The sequence below is a fragment of the Thalassophryne amazonica genome, chromosome 13 (genome assembly GCF_902500255.1).
Source record: "Thalassophryne amazonica chromosome 13, fThaAma1.1, whole genome shotgun sequence".
In the NCBI taxonomy this organism is placed as follows: domain Eukaryota; kingdom Metazoa; phylum Chordata; class Actinopteri; order Batrachoidiformes; family Batrachoididae; genus Thalassophryne; species Thalassophryne amazonica.
The window spans coordinates 36790099-36813602 of NC_047115.1; the positions used below are offsets into that span (position 1 = coordinate 36790099).

The 23504-nt window shown below is 41.2% G+C and overlaps 1 protein-coding gene across 1 annotated transcript in view; it reads right to left on the reverse strand.

Moving 5' to 3' along the window:
* Window positions 1-3: 3 nt before the first annotated feature.
* The window catches only part of mark1 (MAP/microtubule affinity-regulating kinase 1), a 145998-nt gene continuing 122497 nt past the window's right edge, over window positions 4-23504 (reverse strand). The window contains exons 9-18 of the mRNA XM_034185198.1: window positions 14407-14526; window positions 12860-12959; window positions 12665-12777; window positions 12424-12577; window positions 6428-6609; window positions 6226-6317; window positions 6007-6147; window positions 5592-5843; window positions 1273-1317; window positions 4-1152 (exon numbers count right to left, since the gene is read on the reverse strand). Of these exons, the coding sequence (XP_034041089.1) occupies window positions 807-1152; window positions 1273-1317; window positions 5592-5843; window positions 6007-6147; window positions 6226-6317; window positions 6428-6609; window positions 12424-12577; window positions 12665-12777; window positions 12860-12959; window positions 14407-14526 (1545 nt within the window). The 3' untranslated portion in view covers window positions 4-806. The remainder of the gene's footprint in view (window positions 1153-1272; window positions 1318-5591; window positions 5844-6006; window positions 6148-6225; window positions 6318-6427; window positions 6610-12423; window positions 12578-12664; window positions 12778-12859; window positions 12960-14406; window positions 14527-23504) is intronic.

The following is a 23504-nucleotide window of genomic DNA, read 5'->3' on the forward strand; positions in this document are numbered from 1 at the left end:
GTTTTTTCTTTTCTTGTAGGCAAATAACATAAAAAGCAAGGGAATACATCCCTTAATATTTCACAAAATAATTTAGTGCTCTTTAAATAAAATTAAAAACACTATTTTGTATGGTGGCTCTTAAAAAAGAAAAAAAAACAAACTCACAAACCAAAATGATCTAAAAGACATCACTTATGTTAGGAAGGAACAAAAATCCCATGGAAAAAAAAAAGTCTTGACAATACAATTCTATACAGAACTCAAAATGAATGTACAATACAGTACCTGCAGATGTTATGCATACAGTACAACTCTTTTTTTTTCTCTTTCTTTTTACATAGTTTTAGTACGGGCTCCAGCTTGAACTATATACTGATGTAACACAGGTGGAAAAGCGGTTATTTCAGCTTTCAGTAATATCAATGGTTATTCAGCGTGATAGTAGTAGGCATTTAGAAAAAAGAGATTGAAAACGTTATTGCAGGATGGTCGTCTTCAGTTGCATACTGCATGTGTTATATGAATGTGTCCCATGATGAGGAGCAGCGGTCTGATGAGAGGGCTGGACGGAAGGAGAAAAAACAAAAAGGAGGGTTGCTGTTTTTGCTATGTCTCCGTCACAGAGAATAAACCTTACCATATCTCTCCACTACCCTGTACAGTACATTCATGGCTAGGACTGCATGTTACCAGCCCGGGTCCACCCTGATTCTGCGCGGTGAGGAACGTCAGTGCTGAAATTTGTCCTGAAGACCAACACTAATCCAGTGATGAGATGACGATTACCAGAGCTCACCATAGTCCAGCTGGGACTCCATCTGCTGTCACAGTTTGAGCTCATTGGCAATTTTGCAGGCAATATTCTTAAAGGCGATGGACGTGCCCGATATCCTCTTGAAGCGCACGCCGTTGAGTGAAAGGCGGGGCAGCTTGCACACTTCCATCTCCCACTGAACCAGGTTGTCCTGGCGCGCGTCGCCGTGGACACAGAATAGCAGGAAGCGTTCGCGCTGCTCGTAATCGCAGCTGTTGGCATCCAGGACCTTTCGTATCTCCCTCATCATCTCTGCGGGCTCCATGGAGGAGGTGGTCTTCATGCTCCAGGTGAAACGCAGCGAGCGCGGCTTAGAGTCTCGACCCCCGTCCTCTTTGGCGTCACCTGATACACTCCTACAGCAACAGATGAAGACAGAAAAAGGTTGAAGAGGGAGAGAGAGAGAGAGAGATATTGAAGAAGGTAGAGGTTGGTTAAAGGAGCTCTGTGAAAATCCTTCCCAGTGGAATCCTCACCTTGGTGTTTCTGTCCTGGCACTGGCCTCTCCCTCACTAGGCACCCTGAAATAAACCAGGAATAAACCGTTACTCCCATGATCCCATGTTAAAAATGTTTTCCATGGCCTCCACCATCACTGGACAGAGAGGGGTGTCGGGCGTCATGCCAGGAAAGAATCCAAACTCCTGGGTCTCAGGGTTCAGCATACAATGAGGTGAGTTTCTGAAGCACAAACTAAGATCTGCACAAAAACCAGATGCATCGTCTCCTCTGCAGATCGCTACTTTTGCTCAATCCCCACTGATCTGTCAGGAGCAGAAAAGTGTTTTCACATGGGTGATTCAGCCTTTTAGTTTGCCTGATCATTTCTCGGAAGCTCAGCACGGAGACAGGGAGAGTAAGGACAGAAGCCAGCAACTTGAGATGCAGATATTTTTGGCTTAGTGGCTGGTGAACCATGAGGATTGTTCTTGAGGCAGTTGGCACAAGGGAAGGAAATACACGGCATAACAAGGGTGTCAGTAGATACAGATGTGGTGTAGTGGGCAGATATGTAAGGGGTTAAGAAAACACAGGCTAATAAGTGGGCACAGAGTGGGAGGGGGGTTTGGACAGGGGCACAATATGCAGCAAGCGATGTGTTCTCCTACCTCCTGGTTGACCTGAAAGACACAGTTCTATGCGGGGACAAAAGGAGAGACAGCTGTGAGCCTCTACCTGATGGGCTAGCATGAAGGCGACACCAGGAGCTGACTGGTGTATGGACAAGGATGCTCTGTGTTTTACTTTTTATACTGACAGCAAAACAACAGCACAAAAGCACAGGAAGCAATAAGAAGTGGGAACAGACCAACTTTTAAAGGAGCAGGGTCAGTGTTGACAGCAGTACTGAAAAGGTTGATATATCTCATCGGAACACAGAAACAGTATTAATCTCATTAGGCAGGTTTAGCTTAATTTTACTACGGTATTATTCAGAATACAACACATTGTTTTTCTTGGAGATACAAATAGAAAAAATGTGGTCTTCTTATATTCAGGGTCAAGACTTTTATATGTCATATACATCCACAACAGTAGGTGGTGCCAAATAATTGTGAAATGAATGCGTTTCAAAGGACTGAAGTGTCCCACCCCTCTAGCTAACAGTGCTAAATGATGGAGAGAAACAGTGTTCTCCCTGAAAAGCTGGGTCAGTTAGCCAGCAACTAAGTTATGAGCAAAACCTTAAGCTCGTGGTGAAAAAAGTAGTTATCAACCAACTCTCAGGCAGCCAAGAATATGGTGTGAGAGTGTAATATTAGATGTACAGCTCTAAAAATGCTAAAAGTCAGAATCGTTCACTGTGGTCCTAAAAGTGGCAGTGAGCCAACCTCTGGTGGGACGGTAGCGCAGCATGAACGCATAAGTCAGGAGCTCCCGTATGCTAACTTAATAAACTCCGCTCAAACTTGAGATAGACGTGATGACAAACATTGAAACTAAGAATATAAGTGGAGGTTCAACATAAATGTAGACTAAAAAGAACCTGGACATTCAAGGTTAAGAAACTCACTTGAGTAATGAGAGCACGTTAACACCTGAAGCTAACATGGCGTCGTTTCAAAGCAGCCTGGATAGCATTAGCAAACAAATCGAATGGATGAAATGAAAACAGACCTAAAAAAAAATCAATGAAGATGTTACAGCTCAAATGAGAAGTGAGCTGAGACTCAAACTCAACTCAAAGAAAACACTGACCAGACGTTTGCAAAAATGACCACAGACATTGGGAAACAAAAGAAGATAAGTGCCACTCTGATGCACACAGAGGAAATAGAATTGCGGAATCATGAAGCAAACTGTGCACTGCTTGAGATAATACAAGACCAGAAAATGAGACATAAACTGAATGATCTGGAATCGAGGGCTAGATGGAATAACCTACGGATTTACGGCATACAAGAGGAGAGACAGAGTCAAAGAGCGACTCTGTGAAAATAAAGCAGACCAACCAAATGAAAATGTGACAGTGGATGGGGTATATAAATGAATTCTAATGGCAGGGATGTCATTGGGAAATTTTAAAATAAGTAAATCCGCCAAAGCAAAGGCGCGAAGTGACAGAGGTTGGGGGAGGAGGACTCAGCCTCCCAAGAAAATGTGAAATGGTAATATTTGGTGCATTTTTACACACTAAATTCAATGACATGTAAATATGGAATATGGTTAATTTTTACTGTAATAATAAATATCCCAAGACAAATTACACAGTGTAAAAAAAAATTTACAGCAGTTTATGAAACTGTTAGCTGATCTGGAGTTGTTATGCATATATCTAATCAATAATGACTATATTTTTGCTTGCTGGAGAAGCAAAAGGAAAAATGAGTTTTTCTTTTCGTATTGTGCTACAACCCCAATTCCAGTGAAGTTGGGACATTGTGAAAAATGTGAATTAAAAACAGAATACAATGATTTGAAAATCCTCTTCAACCTATAGTCAATTGAATACACCACAAAGACAAGATATTTCATGTTCAAACTTTTAAGACTTTTTTGTTTTTGTGCAAATATTTGTTCATTTTGAAATGGATGCCTCTCCAGATTCTCTGAATCTTCTGATTATATTATGGACTGTAGATCAGGGGTGGCCAAGTCTGGTCCTCGAGAGCCACATTCCTGACACTCTTAGTTGTCTCCCTGCTCCAACACACCTGGATGCAATGAAAGACTCGTTAGCAGACTTTTAATGAGCCTTTCATTGGATCCAGGTGTGTTGGAGCAGGGAGACAACTAAGAGTGTCAGGAAGGTGGCTCTCAAGGACCGAACTTGGCCACCCCTGCTGTAGATGATGGAATCGCTAAATTCCTTGCAAATGAAAGCATTGAGAAACATTGTTCTTAAACTGTTGGACTATTTTTTCATGCAGTTGTTCACAAAGTGGTGATCCTCACCCCATCTTTGCTTGTGAACAGCTGAGATTTTCGTGGATGCTCCTTTTATACCCAATCATGACACTCACATGTTTCCAATTAGGTGTTTTTTTGAACATTCATCAACTTTCCCAGTCTGCCCCGTCCAAACTTTTTTGAAATGTGTTGCAGGCATCCATTTCAAAATGAGCAAATATTTGCACAAAAATAAAGTTTATTAATTTGAACATTAAATCTCTTGTCTTTGTGGTGTATTCAACTGAATACAGGTTGAAGAGGATTTGCAAATCATTGTATTCTGTTTTTATTTACATTTTACACAACGTCCCAAACGTCACTGGAACTGGGGTTGTACAAGTTATTATTACAGTAAATGTCAGTGTGACAACAAGCTTTTGTGGTGACAAAGATAAAAGGTTACCCTTCAAAATAATGAAGCTTTGGGGCTTCTCCATCAAACAACTCTTAAAAGAGACAGTTTTGTTATATCAAACAACAGTGTCTGCAACATTTTCTTTTGGCCAGCTTTTGCAACAGTAACATTATGTTGCAGTGAGCTGCCCCTGACTCAGCGCTACCAAAGTGATGATTCATGATGTTTGCACAAGGATGCAAGTAATGCACGTTTTAAACATAAATGTACAGATTTCGGGCAGCAAGCCCATTTCTACTGCAGTGGAAGTTATCTTTCAATGCTTAAATCTGCACCAGTACTGATGTGGATGCAGAAAAACAAGTATAGTCACATTTTCAGAAGTTTGGAAGTTGATATGAAAGTATGAGTTCTCGTGTCATCCCAAGTCAAGACATGTGAACTGTCATTTCCAATCATTTGTTACAACAACTTAAACTTGTACTAGCTTCTATATATGCCCTATTAACCAACAATTCTTGCCATCATTTACTACTGTTTTATTGTTCCTTTTTACTATATGCTGGCGCTACAACTACTTCTTGTTCTGTGGACTTTATTAGAGGTTGGCAACCAATGTGCACATTAGTGTCAAAACTGATTCAACACATGAAATTTTGAGGATACGTGGCCAAATGATATACCTGTAATGGTGGCAATGGAACAGTTTGATAAGGTATGACCACGGGGTAATGATAACACAGTAGACCGGATAGTGATTGACGGTTTATGATGTATCGAATATCAGCATTATAACCAATGCATTTTCCCTGATCTATCAGACAGCATTGTGTTTAGTTTGTGTCCTACATGTTTACTGAGAGTAAGGCTGTGCACAGGTGTTACCTGTGTGAAGCGCTTTGAGGCAACTCTGTTGTGATTTGGTGCTATATAAATGAAAATAAATTGAAACAAACTGAAAAGCTCTGTGTAATGTAATGTCATGTCTGTTAGGTGTAAGAATAATTAAGTACATCCAAGTGTTTTTTTTTTTTGGTCTTCACTGACCTGCGGACAAATTTGGAGGTGATTTTGCTGATGATTCCAGTGGAGGTTCCTCTGCGTTGCTGAGCCAGAGCACCCGTATCGTGGGACAGTGTGGGTGAGGCTGGGGGGCCATTGTATGTGGCACTGCGCCGGTCTCGGAGCTGAGCCCCATGGAAGGTGCTGCGACTGGTGGTACCACGTGGGAAACGGTTCTTCTCTGGAGTGCTGATGCTGTGAGCAGAAGGAGAGGTGGATGGACCACGGGGAGAAGAGCTGCAACGTGCACAAACAGAGGGAATAATATCATAAAATAAACCCAGTGTATTAGCTCAGTGTCAGAGTTGAGTTTTAGAGTCACGTCAGTCTCATATGCATGACTGCACTTCCTTGGTGCATGCCGTTACTCTAGATGGAAAGATTTTATAAAGTTGCTCACCTGGCTTTAAGCTCTGTGTTGTCATCAATAGGGGGCAGTGTGCTCTTTGAGGGGTGCCCTGATGATGACATGGACTTTGTGTGACGAGGTCGTGTTGAGCTCATTGCAGTAGATGGAGTGCTCCCTGACACCTCGGTTAAACTACCGGCAAAAATACAGTATTGGCACAAAATAAGATCCACGTCCTGCTTGTTTGTAGCAGGGTGTGTGAGCATTTACCTGCTGTCTTTGCCATTTGGAATGGCGGAATAGCGGTCAGTAGAGGAGCGCTCACACACATATGTGTTCCTACGAGTCATTGATCCATTGGTCTGTTTGTGAAAAAACAAGATCATGGAATTTAATCTCAGTAAAGGGTGGACTGTCAAAGAGATTAGCAATTAAAAATACAATACTGTGTGCACGCTGTTCACTGCCTCACCCCTACAGCAGTAGTAGTTTTCTTCCTTTCTTGCACCCCTAGTGGGGAGGCAGGAACATCTCCTTTTGAGGTGTTGAGCTCCAGCCGACGAGCTCCGTCCCACTCCTCTCTATGGTCACTTTCCACACTCAGGGCCTGGCCACGCTTTGTGTACGAGACTGCAGGGGGCACAGATGGACCCACTAGGAGATACACAAGTACAAGACAAGGTTATGCCAAATGTCTTTATTTTTACACCACCAGGTATTTCAAACAGAAACTAACAAAGACATTAGACCTCATTCATGAAATGGTTGTATGCACAGGAGAAAATGTGATCATGGTAAGAACAGATTTTGAGAGTGGTTCACAGTGAATACTGGGTCACAAATCACAAAATGATACACACACATACATATATATATGGGGCGATAGAAAAGTTCTGAGTCAGACCAAGAAGAAAGCGTAACTAAATTAATGTATTGCTTTATTTTTCTACATAATGCCCATGTACAACCCCTGGCAAAAATTATGGAATCACCGGCCTCGGAGGATGTTCATTCAGTTGTTTAATTTTGTAGAAAAAAAAGCAGATCACAGACATGACACAAAACTAAAGTCATGTCAAATGGCAACTTTCTGGCTTTAAGAAACACTATAAGAAATCAGGAAAAAAAATTGTGGCAGTCAGTAACGGTTACTTTTTTAGACCAAGCAGAGGGAAAAAAATATGGAATCACTCACTTCTGAGGAAAAAATTATGGAATCATGAAAAACAAAAGAACGCTCCAACACATCACTAGTATTTTGTTGCACCACCTCTGGCTTTTATAACAGCTTGCAGTCTCTGAGGCATGGACTTAATGAGTGACAAACAGTACTCTTCATCAATCTGGCTCCAACTTTCTCTGATTGCTGTTGCCAGATCAGCTTTGCAGGTTGGAGCCTTGTCATGGACCATTTTCTTCAACTTCCACCAAAGATTTTCAATTGGATCCGGACTATTTGCAGGCCATGACATTGACCCTATGTGTCTTTTTGCAAGGAATGTTTTCAGTTGTTGCTCTATGGCAAGATGCATTATCATCTTGAAAAATGATTTCATCATCCCCAAACATCCTTTCAATTGAAAGGATAAGAAAAGTGTCCAAAATATCAACGTAAACTTGTGCATTTATTGATGATGTAATGACAGCCATCTCCCCAGTACCTTTACCTGACATGCAGCCCCATATCATCAATGACTGTGGAAATTTACATGTTCTCTTCAGGCAGTCATCTTTATAAATCTCATTGGAACAGCACCAAACAAAAGTTCCAGCATCATCACCTTGCCCAATGCAGATTCGAGATTCATCACTGAATATGACTTTCATCCAGTCATCCACAGTCCACGATTGCTTTTCCTTAGCCCATTGTAACCTTGTTTTTTTCTGTTTAGGTGTTAATGATGGCTTTCGTTTAGCTTTTCTGTATGTAATTCCCATTTCCTTTAGGCGGTTTCTTACAGTTCTGTCACAGACATTGACTCCAGTTGCATTTTCGATTTTTGAGACATATTGCTTTAAATTTTCTGTCTTGACGCTTTGATGTCTTCCTTGGTCTACCAGTATGTTTGCCTTTAACAACCTTCCCATGTTGTTTGTATTTGGTCCAGAGTTTAGACACAGCTGACTGTGAACAACTAACATCTTTTGCAACATTGCGTGATGATTTACCCTCTTTTAAGAGTTTGATAATCCTCTCCTTTGTTTCAACTGACATCTCTCGTGTTGGAGCCATGATTCATGTCAGTCCACTTGGTCCAACAGCTCTCCAAGGTGTGATCACTCCTTTTTAGATGCAGACTAACGAGCAGATCTGATTTGATGCAGGTGTTAGTTTTGGGGATGAAAATGTACAGGGTGATTCCATAATTTATTCCTCAGAATTGAGTGAGTCCATATTTTTTCCCTCTGCTTGGTCTAAAAAAGTAACCGTTACTGACTGCCACAATTTTTTTTCCTGATTTCTTATAGTGTTTCTTAAAGCCAGAAAGTTTCCATTTGAAATGACTTTAGTTTTGTGTCATATCTGTGATCTGCTTTTTTCTACAAAATTAAACAACTGAATGAACATCCTCTGAGGCCGGTGATTCCATAATTATTGCCAGGGGTTGTAAGTCCACACACTTTTTCCCGTGTCACTGCAGTGCCTTAATGCCATTCTCATAGAAGGTCTTATACTGGAGCTCAAGGAAGTCAACCACTGCAGGTATGAAATCATTACCAGAATTATTATGAGTTCCAGCAAGATGCCTTTCCACGTTTGAAAACAGATGGAAGTCTGAAGGAGCCAAATCAGGGTAATAAGGTGAGTGTGGAACAAGTTCAAAGCCACATTCATGAATGGCAGCCATCATGATGACCGGCGTGTGGACTGGAGCATTGTCCTGGTGAAACAGAACACCTCATTGAGGGTTTCACGCAGCTTATGCTTTATTTTCTTCCGCAGTTGCCGCAAAAAAGAACCATAACAGGTCCCATTGATGGTCTGTCGCTTCTGGAAATAGTCCGCCATTATGATGCCCTCAGGATCCCAGAGGAAAGAGGCAGATGAGACAGCTTTTGCTTTCTTCAGCGCAGGAGAAGACATGTGTTCATTGCTTCAACTGTTGTCCGGACTCTGGTTCACAGTGATGGACCCAGGTCTTGTCCATGGTTATGAATCATTGCATGAAGTTAGGGCCCTGTCCCACTGGTGTTTAGAAGGATTTGCATATGGATTGCACACAAAATTGGCCCATATTCGCCAAACATCCGCAATATCCGTGTAACATGCCTGTATCAGTTGGCCGTCATCCGAACACGCCCGTGATCATCCACAGAGGCACGCATGTCTGCAGCCAGGATTTTTGAGCTGTTCAAAAATCTGAATGCGGATGACATCCGCCTTACATACTCCATATATACTCAATTCATACACAATACATACTCACTCTATGCGCTGTATATCTGCCGTTAACCGCTGATATCCGCAACTGACGGGGATTTGCGGCTTGGCAACAGACCGGGACAGTGTGTAAAACAGACAACGTTGTTATTACATCTGCTTTGCAGCTGATTTGCGGACAATCTGTGAATGCATATCAAACACGTCACATAAACCCAAAGTGTGGCAGAAAGCGACATACCTGCCAGTCAGTGCCGGTCCGGTTGTGTAGATCCACAAAGACGTAGCTGCTGCAATCCAGGACTTTCCAGGAGTTGCTGTTTAGCCACAACTCACTCAAAAAAATAAATAAATAAATAAAAAATCACCGTCTCACACCCCGAGCGGCTTCCCCCTCCCGCTCCCCAAACTCATGAATAGTTAACCCTCGCATGACAACACTCTGTGATCAACTTGTCCAAGTCCAGCAAATGCTCCAGAGGCTGTATTGTTGGTGTGAATAGTGATGCTGACGGCCCGAGTGCGCTTCTTTTATGACCGCAATGCAGATGCCGTGCAAGCGCAACACGTGCACTATGCATTCATAATACACCCATAATACTGCCATGATAATCACAATGTGTCGGATCAGTTTCCTCACTACATGCGTTATATTACCGTGATTGTTCATCATATATTCGCTATATATTATTAATATATCCGTAATTCATACTGGGACATTTGTCATTTTTGGCCATTTTTGTTGCGGACGACAACGAACGCCCGCAATTTGCATACTCAATTCATGCGCAATTAATCCTCTCCCCAGTGGGACAGGGCCCTTACCCAGATCAGCCTCAAAAAGCCAAACAGTCTCTCTAGACACCTAAAACCTTTTACATTTCTAATTGGCCATAAAAAGCCTTGGGATTCATCATTCTGAAAAATTTTGTCATTTCCAGTTCTTCCATCAGAACCAAATGAACTTTCTCTTGGGAAATGCCTAAAGTACTGGTTATGTGATGCTCACCTACTTTTCTGTGAGTGAGGACCATATCATAGACCTTCTGGATCATCGAGGTGCCAGTTCTGGGCCTTCTTGATTGTGCTCCACCCTTTGACACTTATTCGGCCCCTCTTGAATTTGGTTGACCATTGTTTAACTGTAGCATAAGACGGGACATCCTCCCCTAATGTCATTACCATATCCTCATGGATCTCCTTCATAGACATTCCCTTTTTCGTGAGATACTGAGCTTTGTCCATTTTGCAATCTGATACACCCCTACTCACATCAATGAAATATCAACACCTTCTTAAAATAATGGTCCAAGTCATTTTTTTTTTTTTGGCAAAAATGACTATTATTATTATTATTATTTGCCTCAGTTAGCCCCTCGTGATGCTGGCCACCGCTGATAAAATCACCAATATCCTCAGTTGAAGAGATCATGTAATTCTACCCCTGTAGTATAATGTATATCAAGAGTACATACAAAATTGGTTCCTTTTTTAAGTATTCTGGAAATCTTGAAAATATGACACAGGCCATTATTTTAAGAGTGTAACAACATTATGTCTGCAAGACTGCACACAGTGAGTCAAAATTTCATGCATTCTCAAGAGAAATGTTGGTTTCTCAGAATGCAACAAACGGAGAACCACACTCTATTTTTTTGGGGGGCCAGACTCAAAAGCTTTCCATCACCCCTTGCATATACACACACACACACACATATATATATATATATATACAAATATATATGTTTTCTGCAGTGACCACTTACTCGTAAAACAAAGTTGAATATGTAATGGTGGATGGTTTGCGACTTTTGTCTTTGGCATACTGAATAACATGCTTTCCAGCACATACTGTATCTCATCACTTTATAGAGCCTGATATGTGCTGTAGGAAGTCAATGCAAGTTGTCCTCTTCCTTTGCAGAGCAAAGTGTTCACTCTCTTTCTTTTTTACTTACATGCAGCACATGATTCATTGGCTTTACTGTTAAGAGAAATAAACCTGCAAACTGCCGTTTCTCTAAACCCACACCTCACTGCATGCACGTGCCTGTATTACCCATCATATTTAGTCTTCCATCTATCTGAAGTAAGACTTATTGCCAAATATTATTAATTGAATCTGATCATGCGGTGTCGTCCTAATTTTCTCCAGCCACTTATCTGACCACCACAAACTCGCAGGCTAGCAACCAATTCTCTGCACAATTAATGACACTATAATTATGAATTCTTTTATGACTACTACTGGCTATGTTATTGTGACTTGCTGCCCAATTTGTGAACAGTTATTGCTGACAAAATGTCTAGAATATGGAGTGACTGGAAGAAAACAATCCCAGTGCTTGCAGGTTTGCACAATGGTAAAACAACTGTGTGGTCCATATCTGCTCAGCAGTGGGTTTTGGTAATTTGTGAATGACATCCATGGTCTTTGTTAAAGTACCACTGAGCAAAACCACTGACACCAAAGAATCACGTATGTCATAAATTCCACTGTGCAACAACATTTTGCTCACCATGTCTTCTATCGGTGCAGAAGACATGGTAAGCAGGTACACAGCAAAGCTATTCCCTCCTCATGCTTTGAGGTGCTGCTCCTGACGGAGCTGCAGGAAAGCAGCCAGCCGGCAGATGGTGCCAAACACAATGGTCACCACATGACGTCGAAGGAAGCTGCCACACAACCAGTGCAGTGTTCAGGGGAACTGATTGCTTAGCATGTTGAAGTGCACAAAATATGGACATGAGGAAATGTTTTATGTCAAAACATAGATGTAATGCACACTGTTTCACCTCTCAAGACAAGGCCAAAACATTCATTTGCTCATAGAAAAATTGTGTTTTTCTGGGGATTTTTCAGATTTCTTCAACTCCATAAGAGTACTTGTGGAGCTGGCAGTGTTTGATCTGATGCACGCCATCGGGACAGACATGATATATAATTATTTGGTGAATCGTCATTGACCAAGGGCAGCCTCCCACTACACAACATGCAGCCAGCAGCACTCTCAGAGCTGAGATGGACGAGTTTACTTTACTTGGCTTCCCTACGACACCACCACCACCATCATCATCATCCCCACCATGATCACTGTAGCGACGCTGCTTCTGATTGGCCGAGATGCTGCGTGTGACCTTAGGGTGAGCAGGAGAAATGCTGGAGCTGTTGTTGATGTCACTGGTCGGTCGCTGTCGCTGACCCAGGATGCTGTTAGTCAGGGGCTCACTCCCCTCAAACTGAAAAGCACCAACAAAAACACAGAGTGAGCAATGATGTACTAGTGATGATGCTAAGACAAAGTCAGGCATTTCAAAGCGGCTGACCTCTGGAGCTTTTCTGCCCAACAGTAGGTAAGTGGCCATGACATCATCGTACTTCTGTCCAAGCAGAGAATCTGTGATCTCATCCTTCGGGAAGCCCATCGTCACCATGAGCTCTGTGGTCAGGTAACAGGACAAATAAACATCAGTGTCTGTCGACCAAATGTGACATAACGGGTGAGATCTACACACGCTCACCTATTCTGGATGAGTCATTGAAGTCTGCCTCAGGCTCAATGTAAGGTTTTAGCTCCTCCTCCTCATGACCCACATTCATCCAATGGTCTTTCATGATTTGCTGGTAAAGAAAAAAAGAAAACTCCGCTCATGGAAACATAACACAATGATTAATAATTTATTGGGAGATGGATAAACATCATCCGCAGTTCAACAGCGTGATCAATACTTGTCAATCATGCAGAAATGTACTATTAACAGCAGCCGACTATCCGCAACATCTTTTTGTGCGGAAGTCTAAGGATTTTAACTGAATTAATCATTTTGACAACACTTCAACAAACAGTACGTAATGTTACTCTGCATTCTTTACTCAGACTCCTCTATGTTCCCAGAGAAAGTGTTTACAAATCTCTACTGATAAATTCATTTGTTTTGTTGTTATCTAATAAACATCATCAATTATGCAGCTGTCACACCATGACGATTTAGCCAGTGTATGTCAACAGTCCCGTTTCCACCAAGTGTTCTGGGTCGGTATGGTATGGGTCAGAACAGATCATTCTGGCTTGGTTTGCATTTAAACCACCAACAGAACCCTTTTGTTTGGCAGGAACAGCATATAAATGTTCACATCCACATCACCTAGCGCATGGATGCTGTCATGTGGCTTCACCCCTTTACACTGAGGCCACACAGAGTAATTTAACAATTTATTTAATTTTATTTTATTTTTGTCTTTGTGGATCATAGGATTTCTTTTCATCGCGTGCAGAATGCTGAAGAATCGACTGATGTCTGTGATAAATGCTGACGAGAATACATGAGGCGCTGTGACTCTTTCAACTTTTAAAAAAGTTAATTTTTTTGTTGTGCGTTCTCTAGTTCAGGCTGAGAAATGCACCGGGAGCAGACAAAACACAGAGGGACTTCTTTTAATATGCTACATTTCTTCAGCCACGACAAGGAGCTAAAGTATTTTCAGATGTCTTTTTACAAAATCAGGAAGCTTTCTATGGATATGTTTAACTGAAACGAACAGGTAAGATTAAGACTTTATATTTACTCAGTGTGTGAATGGTTTAAATATTTGAAACAGTCACTGTTCGCATGAGGACCGCAGCTCTTAGCTGTTGAACCAATCAATGGAAAGCATCAATGGACGTATTTTTGGACTTGCAAGTAACTTACAAGAAACGTGTCAAAATTGCATAACTTACCCACAACTTATGGCCCGTGTATGGGTGTGCCAACGATACTGTGCATGGCTAAAATTTTTCAACGAACTCGCTGTACTATGCCGCATATCAGTGTGCTCCAACATGCTCTTAACTTATACAAAACCTACCCATAATTTATTAGACATATGCCAGCATATTCGGCATATTTTTCATACATCGGCATACGCAGGTTACATTGTCAAGGTGTGACAGGGCCATTACATGCTTACAGATGATGTTTAAATCATTAGCACTGTCTGTCAAACATCAAACAGGCTGCTGTGCAAAACACTCCAAGATGTAATGCAAATAACTGCCAAGCTGCAACAATGCAAATGCTGCCAGTACCTCCAAACTGCCTCGTTTGACAGGGTTGAGAACTAGTAATTTTTTCAGCAGGTTTTCACAGTCTGTTGACATGTAGAAAGGAATGCGGTACTTTCCCCTCAGAACCCTCTCTCTCAGCTCCTACACACCAAACAAAGATTAAACTAAATTAGAGTTTTGTAACAAAAAAGATTGTCCTAAGAAAAAACAACAAAAACCCCTGATGACTCCAGATCACAGCTGTGAAAGCGTTTAGCAAATTAAAATTCCTGCCTGCTGCATTCCTGCAATGCTGCTGCATTACTGACGCAGGGTGATGAGCTTCCAGAATGCTTCCATAGAAATGATAGACAAGCAATGGCTGCATTTAAAAGTGCAGGAAATTCCATTTTTAATTAAGTCATTTGAGCAATCTAGTTTTGGGCCTGTGCACTCAAGCATACTACAGAGTACGTACTACAACCCCTGGCAAAAATTATGGAATCACCGGCCTCGGAGGATGTTCATTCAGTTGTTTAATTTTGTAGGAAAAAAAGCAGATCACAGACATGACACAAAACTAAAGTCATTTCAAATGGCAACATTCTGGCTTTAAGAAACACTATAAGAAATCAAGAAAAAAAGATTGTGGCAGTCAGTACGGTTACTTTTTAGACCAAGCAGAGGAAAAAATATGGAATCACTCAATTCTGAGGAAAAAATTATGGAATCACCCTGTAAATTTTCATCCCCAAAACTAACACCTGCATCATATCAGATCTGCTCGTTAGTCTGCATCTAAAAAGGAGTGAACACACCTTGGAGAGCTGTTGCACCAAGTGGACTGACATGAATCATGGCTCCAACACGAGAGATGTCAATTAAAACAAGGAGAGGATTATCAAACTCTTAAAAGAGAGTAAATCATCACGCAATGTTGCAAAAGATGTTGGTTGTTCACAGTCAGCTGTGTCTAAACTCTGGACCAAATACAAACAACATGGGAAGGTTGTTAAAGGCAAACATACTGGTAGACCAAGGAAGACAAAGCGTCAAGACAGAAAACTTAAAGCAATATGCCTCAAAAATCGAAAAATGTACAACAAAACAAATGAGGAACGAATGGGAGGAAACTGGAGTCAACATCTGTGACCGAACTGTAAGAAACCGCCTAAAGGAAATGGGATTTACATACAGAAAAGCTAAACGAAAGGCATCATTAACACCTAAACAGAAAAAAACAAGGTTACAATGGGCTAAGGAAAAGCAATCATGGACTGTGGATGACTGGATGAAAGTCATATTCAGTGATGAATCTCGAATCTGCACTGGGCAAGGTGATGATGCTGGAACTTTTGTTTGGTGCTGTTCCAATGAGATTTATAAAGATGACTGCCTGAAGAGAACATGTAAATTTCCACAGTCATTGATGATATGGGGCTGCATGTCAGGTAAAGGTACTGGGGAGATGGCTGTCATTACATCATCAATAAATGCACAAGTTTACGTTGATATTTTGGACACTTTTCTTATCCTTTCAATTGAAAGGATGTTTGGGGATGATGAAATCATTTTTCAAGATGATAATGCATCTTGCCATAGAGCAAAAACTGCAAAAACATTCCTTGCAAAAAGACACATAGGGTCAATGTCATGGCATAGGGTCAATGTCAATGAGCAGATCTGATTTGATGCAGGTGTTAATTTGGGGGATGAAAATTTACAGGGTGATTCCATAATTTTTTCCCTCTGCTTGGTCTAAAAAAGTAAACGTTACTGACTGCCACAATCTTTTTTTCTTGATTTCTTATAGTGTTTCTTAAAGCCAGAAAGTTGCCATTTGAAATGACTTTAGTTTTGTGTCATGTCTGTGATCTGCTTTTTTTCTACAAAATTAAACAACTGAATGAACATCCTCTGAGGCCGGTGATTCCATCATTTTTGCCAGGTGTTGTACATACAAGCATGTGACAAGTTAAAGGAAAAACAGGAATAAATGAGTGGACAGACACTAGGAATTTCCCAAATGCAAAGGGAAGAAAGGGGTCACTGAATGGTTCAGTAACTATGAAAACAATGTAACTCATACACTATGGCCTCTGCAGTCACCAATGTTTGGATTTTAATTGATGTCTAAACAGTACTCGCCACTACAGTCAATACAACACCAAATGAGGGTATCATCTATTCATTTTCTATACCAGTTAATTCCATTTAAGAGTCATGTTGGTGCTGAAGCCTATCCCAATTGTCATTGGGTGAGAGAACCTAGTATGTTTTTTGAAGTGGGAGGAAGCCGAAGCACCTGGAGGAAACCCACGCAAACACGGGGACAACATGAAAATTACACACAGAAAGGTCCAGGTGGGACACAATAGTTTTGGAGGTCCTGTGACTTGTAGTTCGAAGTGACTTATATATATACAGTGCATCCAGAAAGTATTCATGGTGCTGCACATTTTGCACATTTTCTAATGTTACAGCCTTATTCAAAATGGATTAAATACTTTTTTTTCCTCAAGATTCTACACACGACAATGTGGATTTTTTTTTTTTTTTTTTGCAAATTTATTAAAAGTAAGAACTAAGAAATCACATGTACATAATTATTCACAGCCTTTGCCACAAAGCTCAAAATTAAGCTGAGCTGCATCCTGTTGCCACTGGCCACGTCATCGCCATCATCCTTGAGTTGTTTCTACAGCTTAAAGGGGATAGAGAATCAAAATCATCTTTTTCATGTTTTTGGTGTTAGTTCAGAGTCTCCCCGCTGTGGGGAATACACATGAAGTGCCAGCAAGTTTCAGTACCTCTGTTTCAAGTATTTCTCCTTTTTTGAATTGCCCCTAGAAAACAGGCCAATCCGTGTTTGAGAGAAAACTTACGTCACTTTTTCACCAATAGCCCCCCCCCCACACACACCCACACCCACCCCCCTTTCACACACGCCGCTTCGAAATGAATTATTCATAAGGCTGTGCCCACCCATTCGTAACACTCGAAGAGAAGCAATCGCAAGCTACAGGTGTGCTTTCCCAGGCTGTTTTAGCGGACTACGATCTTCACACGGAAAGCAATGTATGTGATCACTGACCGCATTCCCAGTACATACAACCGCCGACTATTTCTTTGCTCTGCGCATTTCACGGAGGACTGTTTCACAAACCTTGCATGATTTCGAGCTGGCTTCAGTCGGCATTTAATACTCAGTAGAGGGTCAGTTCCGACTCTGCGACAAAATCAACCCCAGCAATCAGTACAGCCTGTGAGTATCACATTTTCTTTTGTTTTAAATTTGTGTTGCGCCATATTCCTGTTGTAAGAATTGCACGTTAGAATGGAACGTTAGCTCTGGTTTGTTCCTCTAAAGGGAATGAGCTAACCCCTTAGCAGCTAGGGATGTGTATCGAGAACCGGTTCCTTTTGGGTATCGTTAAGAAATGACTCGATCCACCGACATCAATAAGCTTTGTGCTTAACGATTATGTTATCGGTCCTTCAGAGTGGCCGTTGTTTTGGGGGGTGTTGTCAGGAAAATGATCATTTCTGTATTGATTACAGACCCTGCAGCGGGTCCGTAACAACTTTTCTGCTGCGCGGCTTTGCTTGAACCTTGAACCAATCGAAGCAGTGCTTCGCAAACTGAAGCAATGCTTCGATTATTCTTTCTTTCTTTTGCTTAATTTTCTTAAGAGCATACGTCTGTGAGTATTATTTACCTTTTCTATGTTAAACCGACCTGTTAGTTCTCTGAAACAGTTGATAGATGTATTTTATAACTTAAAAACGGGAGCGATGCTAACGTGTTAGCATGTCTATGGCATTTTCAATGTTAAAAGTTAGCATTGCAGCTGTCATCACGTTCGGGTGCATTTGTTTTCAAATTGTAATATTTCTTAAATTTATTTTTGTTTATATATTAATAATCTAATGATTATTATATACAATTTTAGAGAAAGAGGCAAAAAAAAACCTGAATAGAAACACAACAGAAAATATAAAAGCAATGAAAATAAATAAATAATGCTTTCTTTTCAGTGAGAGCAAGGGCAGCCAATCAAACAACGGCAACCGATCAGCGCCACCTACTTGCATTTCATAATGAGGTTGCCAAATAAGCTCCGAAACAACGCCATTAAAGGCAAACAAGGCATTTTAAACCCAGCATAGTAACATAGCTGTTTCAGAGAGCCTTTTAGGAAGGTTCTCAGCCACTACAGACCCAACCAATTTTTTGGGGGCTACATATCACATCACAGAACAAGGATTAATGCCCCATTCAACCTCTCTCTATCACCTTTAAGTCTACCTGAGGTAAATTCAGTTGAGTGGATATGATTTGGAAAAGCATACACCTGTCTACATGTAAGGTCCCTAGTGCATGTTAGAGCACAAACCAAGCATGAAGACAAAGGAATTGTCTGCAGACCTCCAAGACAGGACTGTCTCGAGGCACAAATCTGGGGAAGGGTACAGAAACATTTCTGCTTTAAAGGTCCCAATGAGCACAGTGGCCTCCATCATTTGGAAATGGAAGAAATTTGGATTCATCAGAACTCTTCGTAGAGCTGGCCGCCCGTCTAACTGAGCGATCGGGGGAGAAGGGCCTTAGTCAGGGGGGTGGCCAATAACCTGATGGTCACTCTGTCAGAGGTCCAGCATTCCTGTGGAGAGAGGAGAACCTTCCAGAAGGACAACCACCTCTGCAGCAATCTACCAATCAGGCCTGTATGGTAGAGTGGCCAGACGGAAGCCACGCCTTAGTAAAAGGCACATGGCATCCTGCCTGGAGTTTGCCAAAAGGCACCTGAAGCACTGGCAGGTAATGAGAAATAAAATTCTGTGGTCTGATGAGACAAAGACTGAACGTATTGGTGTGAATGCCAGGCATCATATTTGGAGCAACACAGGCACCATTCCTACAGTGAAGCATGGTGGTGGCAGCATCATGCTGCGAGGATGTTTTTCAGCGGCAGGAACTGGGAGACTAGTCAGGATTGAGGGAAAGAAAATGCAGCAAAAATGCATCCTGGATGAAAACCTGCTCCAGAGTGCTCTCGACCTCAGACTGGGGCAACGGTTCATTTTTCAGCAAGACAATGACCCTAAGCACACAGCCAAGATACCAAAGAGTGGCTTCAGGACAACTCTGTGAATGTTCTTGAGTGGCCCAGCCAGAGCCAAGACCTGAATCCGATTGAACATCTCTGTAGAGATCTGAAAATGGCTGTGCACTGATGCTCCTCATCCAAAATGATGGAGCATGAGAGATGCTGCAAAGAGTAAAGGGTAAAACTGCCCAAAAATAGGTGCACTAAACTTGTGACATCATTTTCAAGAAGACTTGAGGCTCTCTAGTCCAGTGAAGTTATTCAATTTAAGGCTCCAACCCACCACTAATTGGAAAAATAAATAATAAATAAATAAATGGTTCATGCGGGATTCTTCTGATATACCCCAGGAATATTGGCAAAGCTTCTGGGGAAAACCTGGTCTTGTTAGGAGAGACGGCATCCATCCCACTTTAGAGGGAGCAGCTCTCATTTCTAGAAATCTGGCCAATTTTTTTGGATCCTCCAAACTGTGACTGTCTAGCGTTGGGACCAGGAGGCAGAGCTGTGGTCTTATACACCTCTCTGCAGCTTCTCTCCCCCTGCCATCCCCTTATTACCCCATCCCCGTAGAGACGGTGCCTGCTCCCAGACCACCAATAACTAGCAAAATCTATTTAAGCATAAAAATTCAAAAGAAAAAAATAATATAGCACCTTCAATTGCACCACAGACTAAAACAGTTAAATGTGGTCTATTAAACATTAGGTCTCTTTCTTCTAAGTCCCTGTTGGTAAATGATATAATAATTGATTCAATTCAATTCAATTCAATTCAATTTTTTTTTTATATAGCGCCAAATCACAACAAACAGTTGCCCCAAGGCGCTCCATATTGTAAGGCAAGGCCATACAATAATGATGTAAAACCCCAACGGTCAAAACGACCCCCTGTGAGCAAGCACTTGGCCACAGTGGGAAGGAAAAACTCCCCTTTAACAGGAAGAAACCTCCAGCAGAACCAGGCTCAGGGAGGGGCAGTCTTCTGCTGGGACTGGTTGGGGCTGAGGGAGAGAACCAGGAAAAAGACATGCTGTGGAGGGGAGCAGAGATCGATCACTAATGATTAAATGCAGAGTGGTGCATACAGAGCAAAAAGAGAAAGAAACAGTGCATCATGGGAACCCCCCAGCAGTCTACGTCTATAGCAGCATAACTAAGGGATGGTTCAGGGTCACCTGATCCAGCCCTAACTATAAGCTTAGCAAAAAGGAAAGTTTTAAGCCTAATCTTAAAAGTAGAGAGGGTGTCTGTCTCCCTGATCTGAATTGGGAGCTGGTTCCACAGGAGAGGAGCCTGAAAGCTGAAGGCTCTGCCTCCCTCCTACTCTTACAAACCCTAGGAACTACAAGTAAGCCTGCAGTCTGAGAGCGAAGCGCTCTATTGGGGTGATATGGTACTACGAGGTCCCTAAGATAAGATGGACCTGATTATTCAAAACCTTATAAGTAAGAAGAAGAATTTTAAATTCTATTCTAGAATTAACAGGAAGCCAATGAAGAGAGGCCAATATGGGTGAGATATGCTCTCTCCTTCTAGTCCCCGTCAGCACTCTAGCTGCAGCATTTTGAATTAACTGAAGGCTTTTTAGGGAACTTTTAGGACAACCTGATAATAATGAATTACAATAGTCCAGCCTAGAGGAAATAATGCATGAATTAGTTTTTCAGCATCACTCTGAGACAAGACCTTTCTGATTTTAGAGATATTGCGTAAATGCAAAAAAGCAGTCCTACATATTTGTTTAATATGCGCTTTGAATGACATATCCTGATCAAAAATGACTCCAAGATTTCTCACAGTATTACTAGAGGTCAGGGTAATGCCATCCACAGTAAGGATCTGGTTAGACACCATGTTTCTAAGATTTGTGGGCCAAGTACAATAACTTCAGTTTTATCTGAGTTTAAAAGCAGGAAATTAGAGGTCATCCATGTCTTTATGTCTGTAAGACAATCCTGCAGTTTAGCTAATTGGTGTGTGTCGTCTGGCTTCATGGATAGATAAAGCTGGGTATCATCTGCGTAACAATGAAAATTTAAGCAATACCGTCTAATAATACTGCCTAAGGGAAGCATATATAAAGTGAATAAAATTGGTCCTAGCACAGAACCTTGTGGAACTCCATAATTAACTTTAGTCTGTGAAGAAGATTCCCCATTTACATGAACAAATTGTAATCTATTAGACAAATATGATTCAAACCACCGCAGCGCAGTGCCTTTAATACCTATGGCATGCTCTAATCTCTGTAATAAAATTTTATGGTCAACAGTATCAAAAGCAGCACTGAGGTCTAACAGAACAAGCACAGAGATGAGTCCACTGTCCGAGGCCATAAGAAGATCATTTGTAACCTTCACTAATGCTGTTTCTGTACTATGATGAATTCTAAACCTGACTGAAACTCTTCAAATAGACCATTCCTCTGCAGATGATCAGTTAGCTGTTTTACAACTACCCTTTCAAGAATTTTTGAGAGAAAAGGAAGGTTGGAGATTGGCCCTATAATTAGCTAAGATAGCTGGGTCAAGTGATGGCTTTTTAAGTAATGGTTTAATTACTGCCACCTTAAAAGCCTGTGGTACATAGCCAACTAACAAAGATAGATTGATCATATTTAAGATCGAAGCATTAAATAATGGTAGGGCTTCCTTGAGCAGCCTGGTAGGAATGGGGTCTAATAAACATGTTGATGGTTTGGATGAAGTAACTAATGAAATAACTCAGACAGAACAATCGGAGAGAAAGAGTCTAACCAAATACCGGCATCACTGAAAGCAGCCAAAGATAACGATACGTCTTTGGGATGGTTATGAGTAATTTTTTCTCTAATAGTTAAAATTTTGTTAGCAAAGAAGTCATGAACTCATTACTAGTTAAAGTTAATGGAATACTCAGCTCAATAGAGCTCTGACTCTTTGTCAGCCTGGCTACAGTGCTGAAAAGAAACCTGGGGTTGTTCTTATTTTCTTCAATTAGTGATGAGTAGAAAGATGTCCTAGCTTTACGGAGGGCTTTTTTATAGAGCAACAGACTCTTTTTCCAGGCTAAGTGAAGATCTTCTAAATTAGTGAGACGCCATTTCCTCTCCAACTTACGGGTTATCTGCTTTAAGCTACGAGTTTGAGAGTTATACCATGGAGTCAGACACTTCTGATTTAAAGCTCTCTTTTTCAGAGGAGCTACAGCATCCAAAGCTGTCTTCAATGAGGATGTAAAACTATTGACGAGATACTCTATCTCCCTTACAGAGTTTAGGTAGCTACTCTGCACTGTGTTGTATATGGCATTAGAGAACATAAAGAAGGAATCATATCCTTAAACCTAGTTACAGCGCTTTCTGAAAGATTCTAGTGTAATGAAACTTATTCCCTACTGCTGGGTAGTCCATCAGAGTAAATGTAAATGTTATTAAAAAATGATCAGACAGAAGGGAGTTTTCAGGGAATACTGTTAAGTCTTCTATTTCCATACCATAAGTCAGAACAAGATCTAAGATATGATTAAAGTGGTGGGTGGACTCATTTACCTTTTTGAGCAAAGCCAATAGAGTCTAATAATAGATTAAATGCAGTGTTGAGGCTGTCATTCTCAGCATCTGTGTGGATGTTAAAATCGCCCACTATAATTATCTATCTGAGCTAAGCACTAAGTCAGACAAAAGGTCTGAAAATTCACAGAGAAACTCACAGTAACGACCAGGTGGACGATAGATAATAACAAATAAAACTGGTTTTTGGGACTTCCAATTTGGATGGACAAGACTAAGAGACAAGCTTTCAAATGAATTAAAGCTCTGTCTGGGTTTTTGATTAATTAATAAGCTGGAATGGAAGATTGCTGCTAATACACCGCCCCGGCCCGTGCTACGAGCATTCTGACAGTTAGTGTGACTCGGGGGTGTTGACTCATTTAAACTAACATATTCATCCTGCTGTAACCAGGTTTCTGTTAGGCAGAATAAATCAATATGTTGATTTATTCTGCCTAACAGAAACCTGGTTACAGCAGGATGAATATGTTAGTT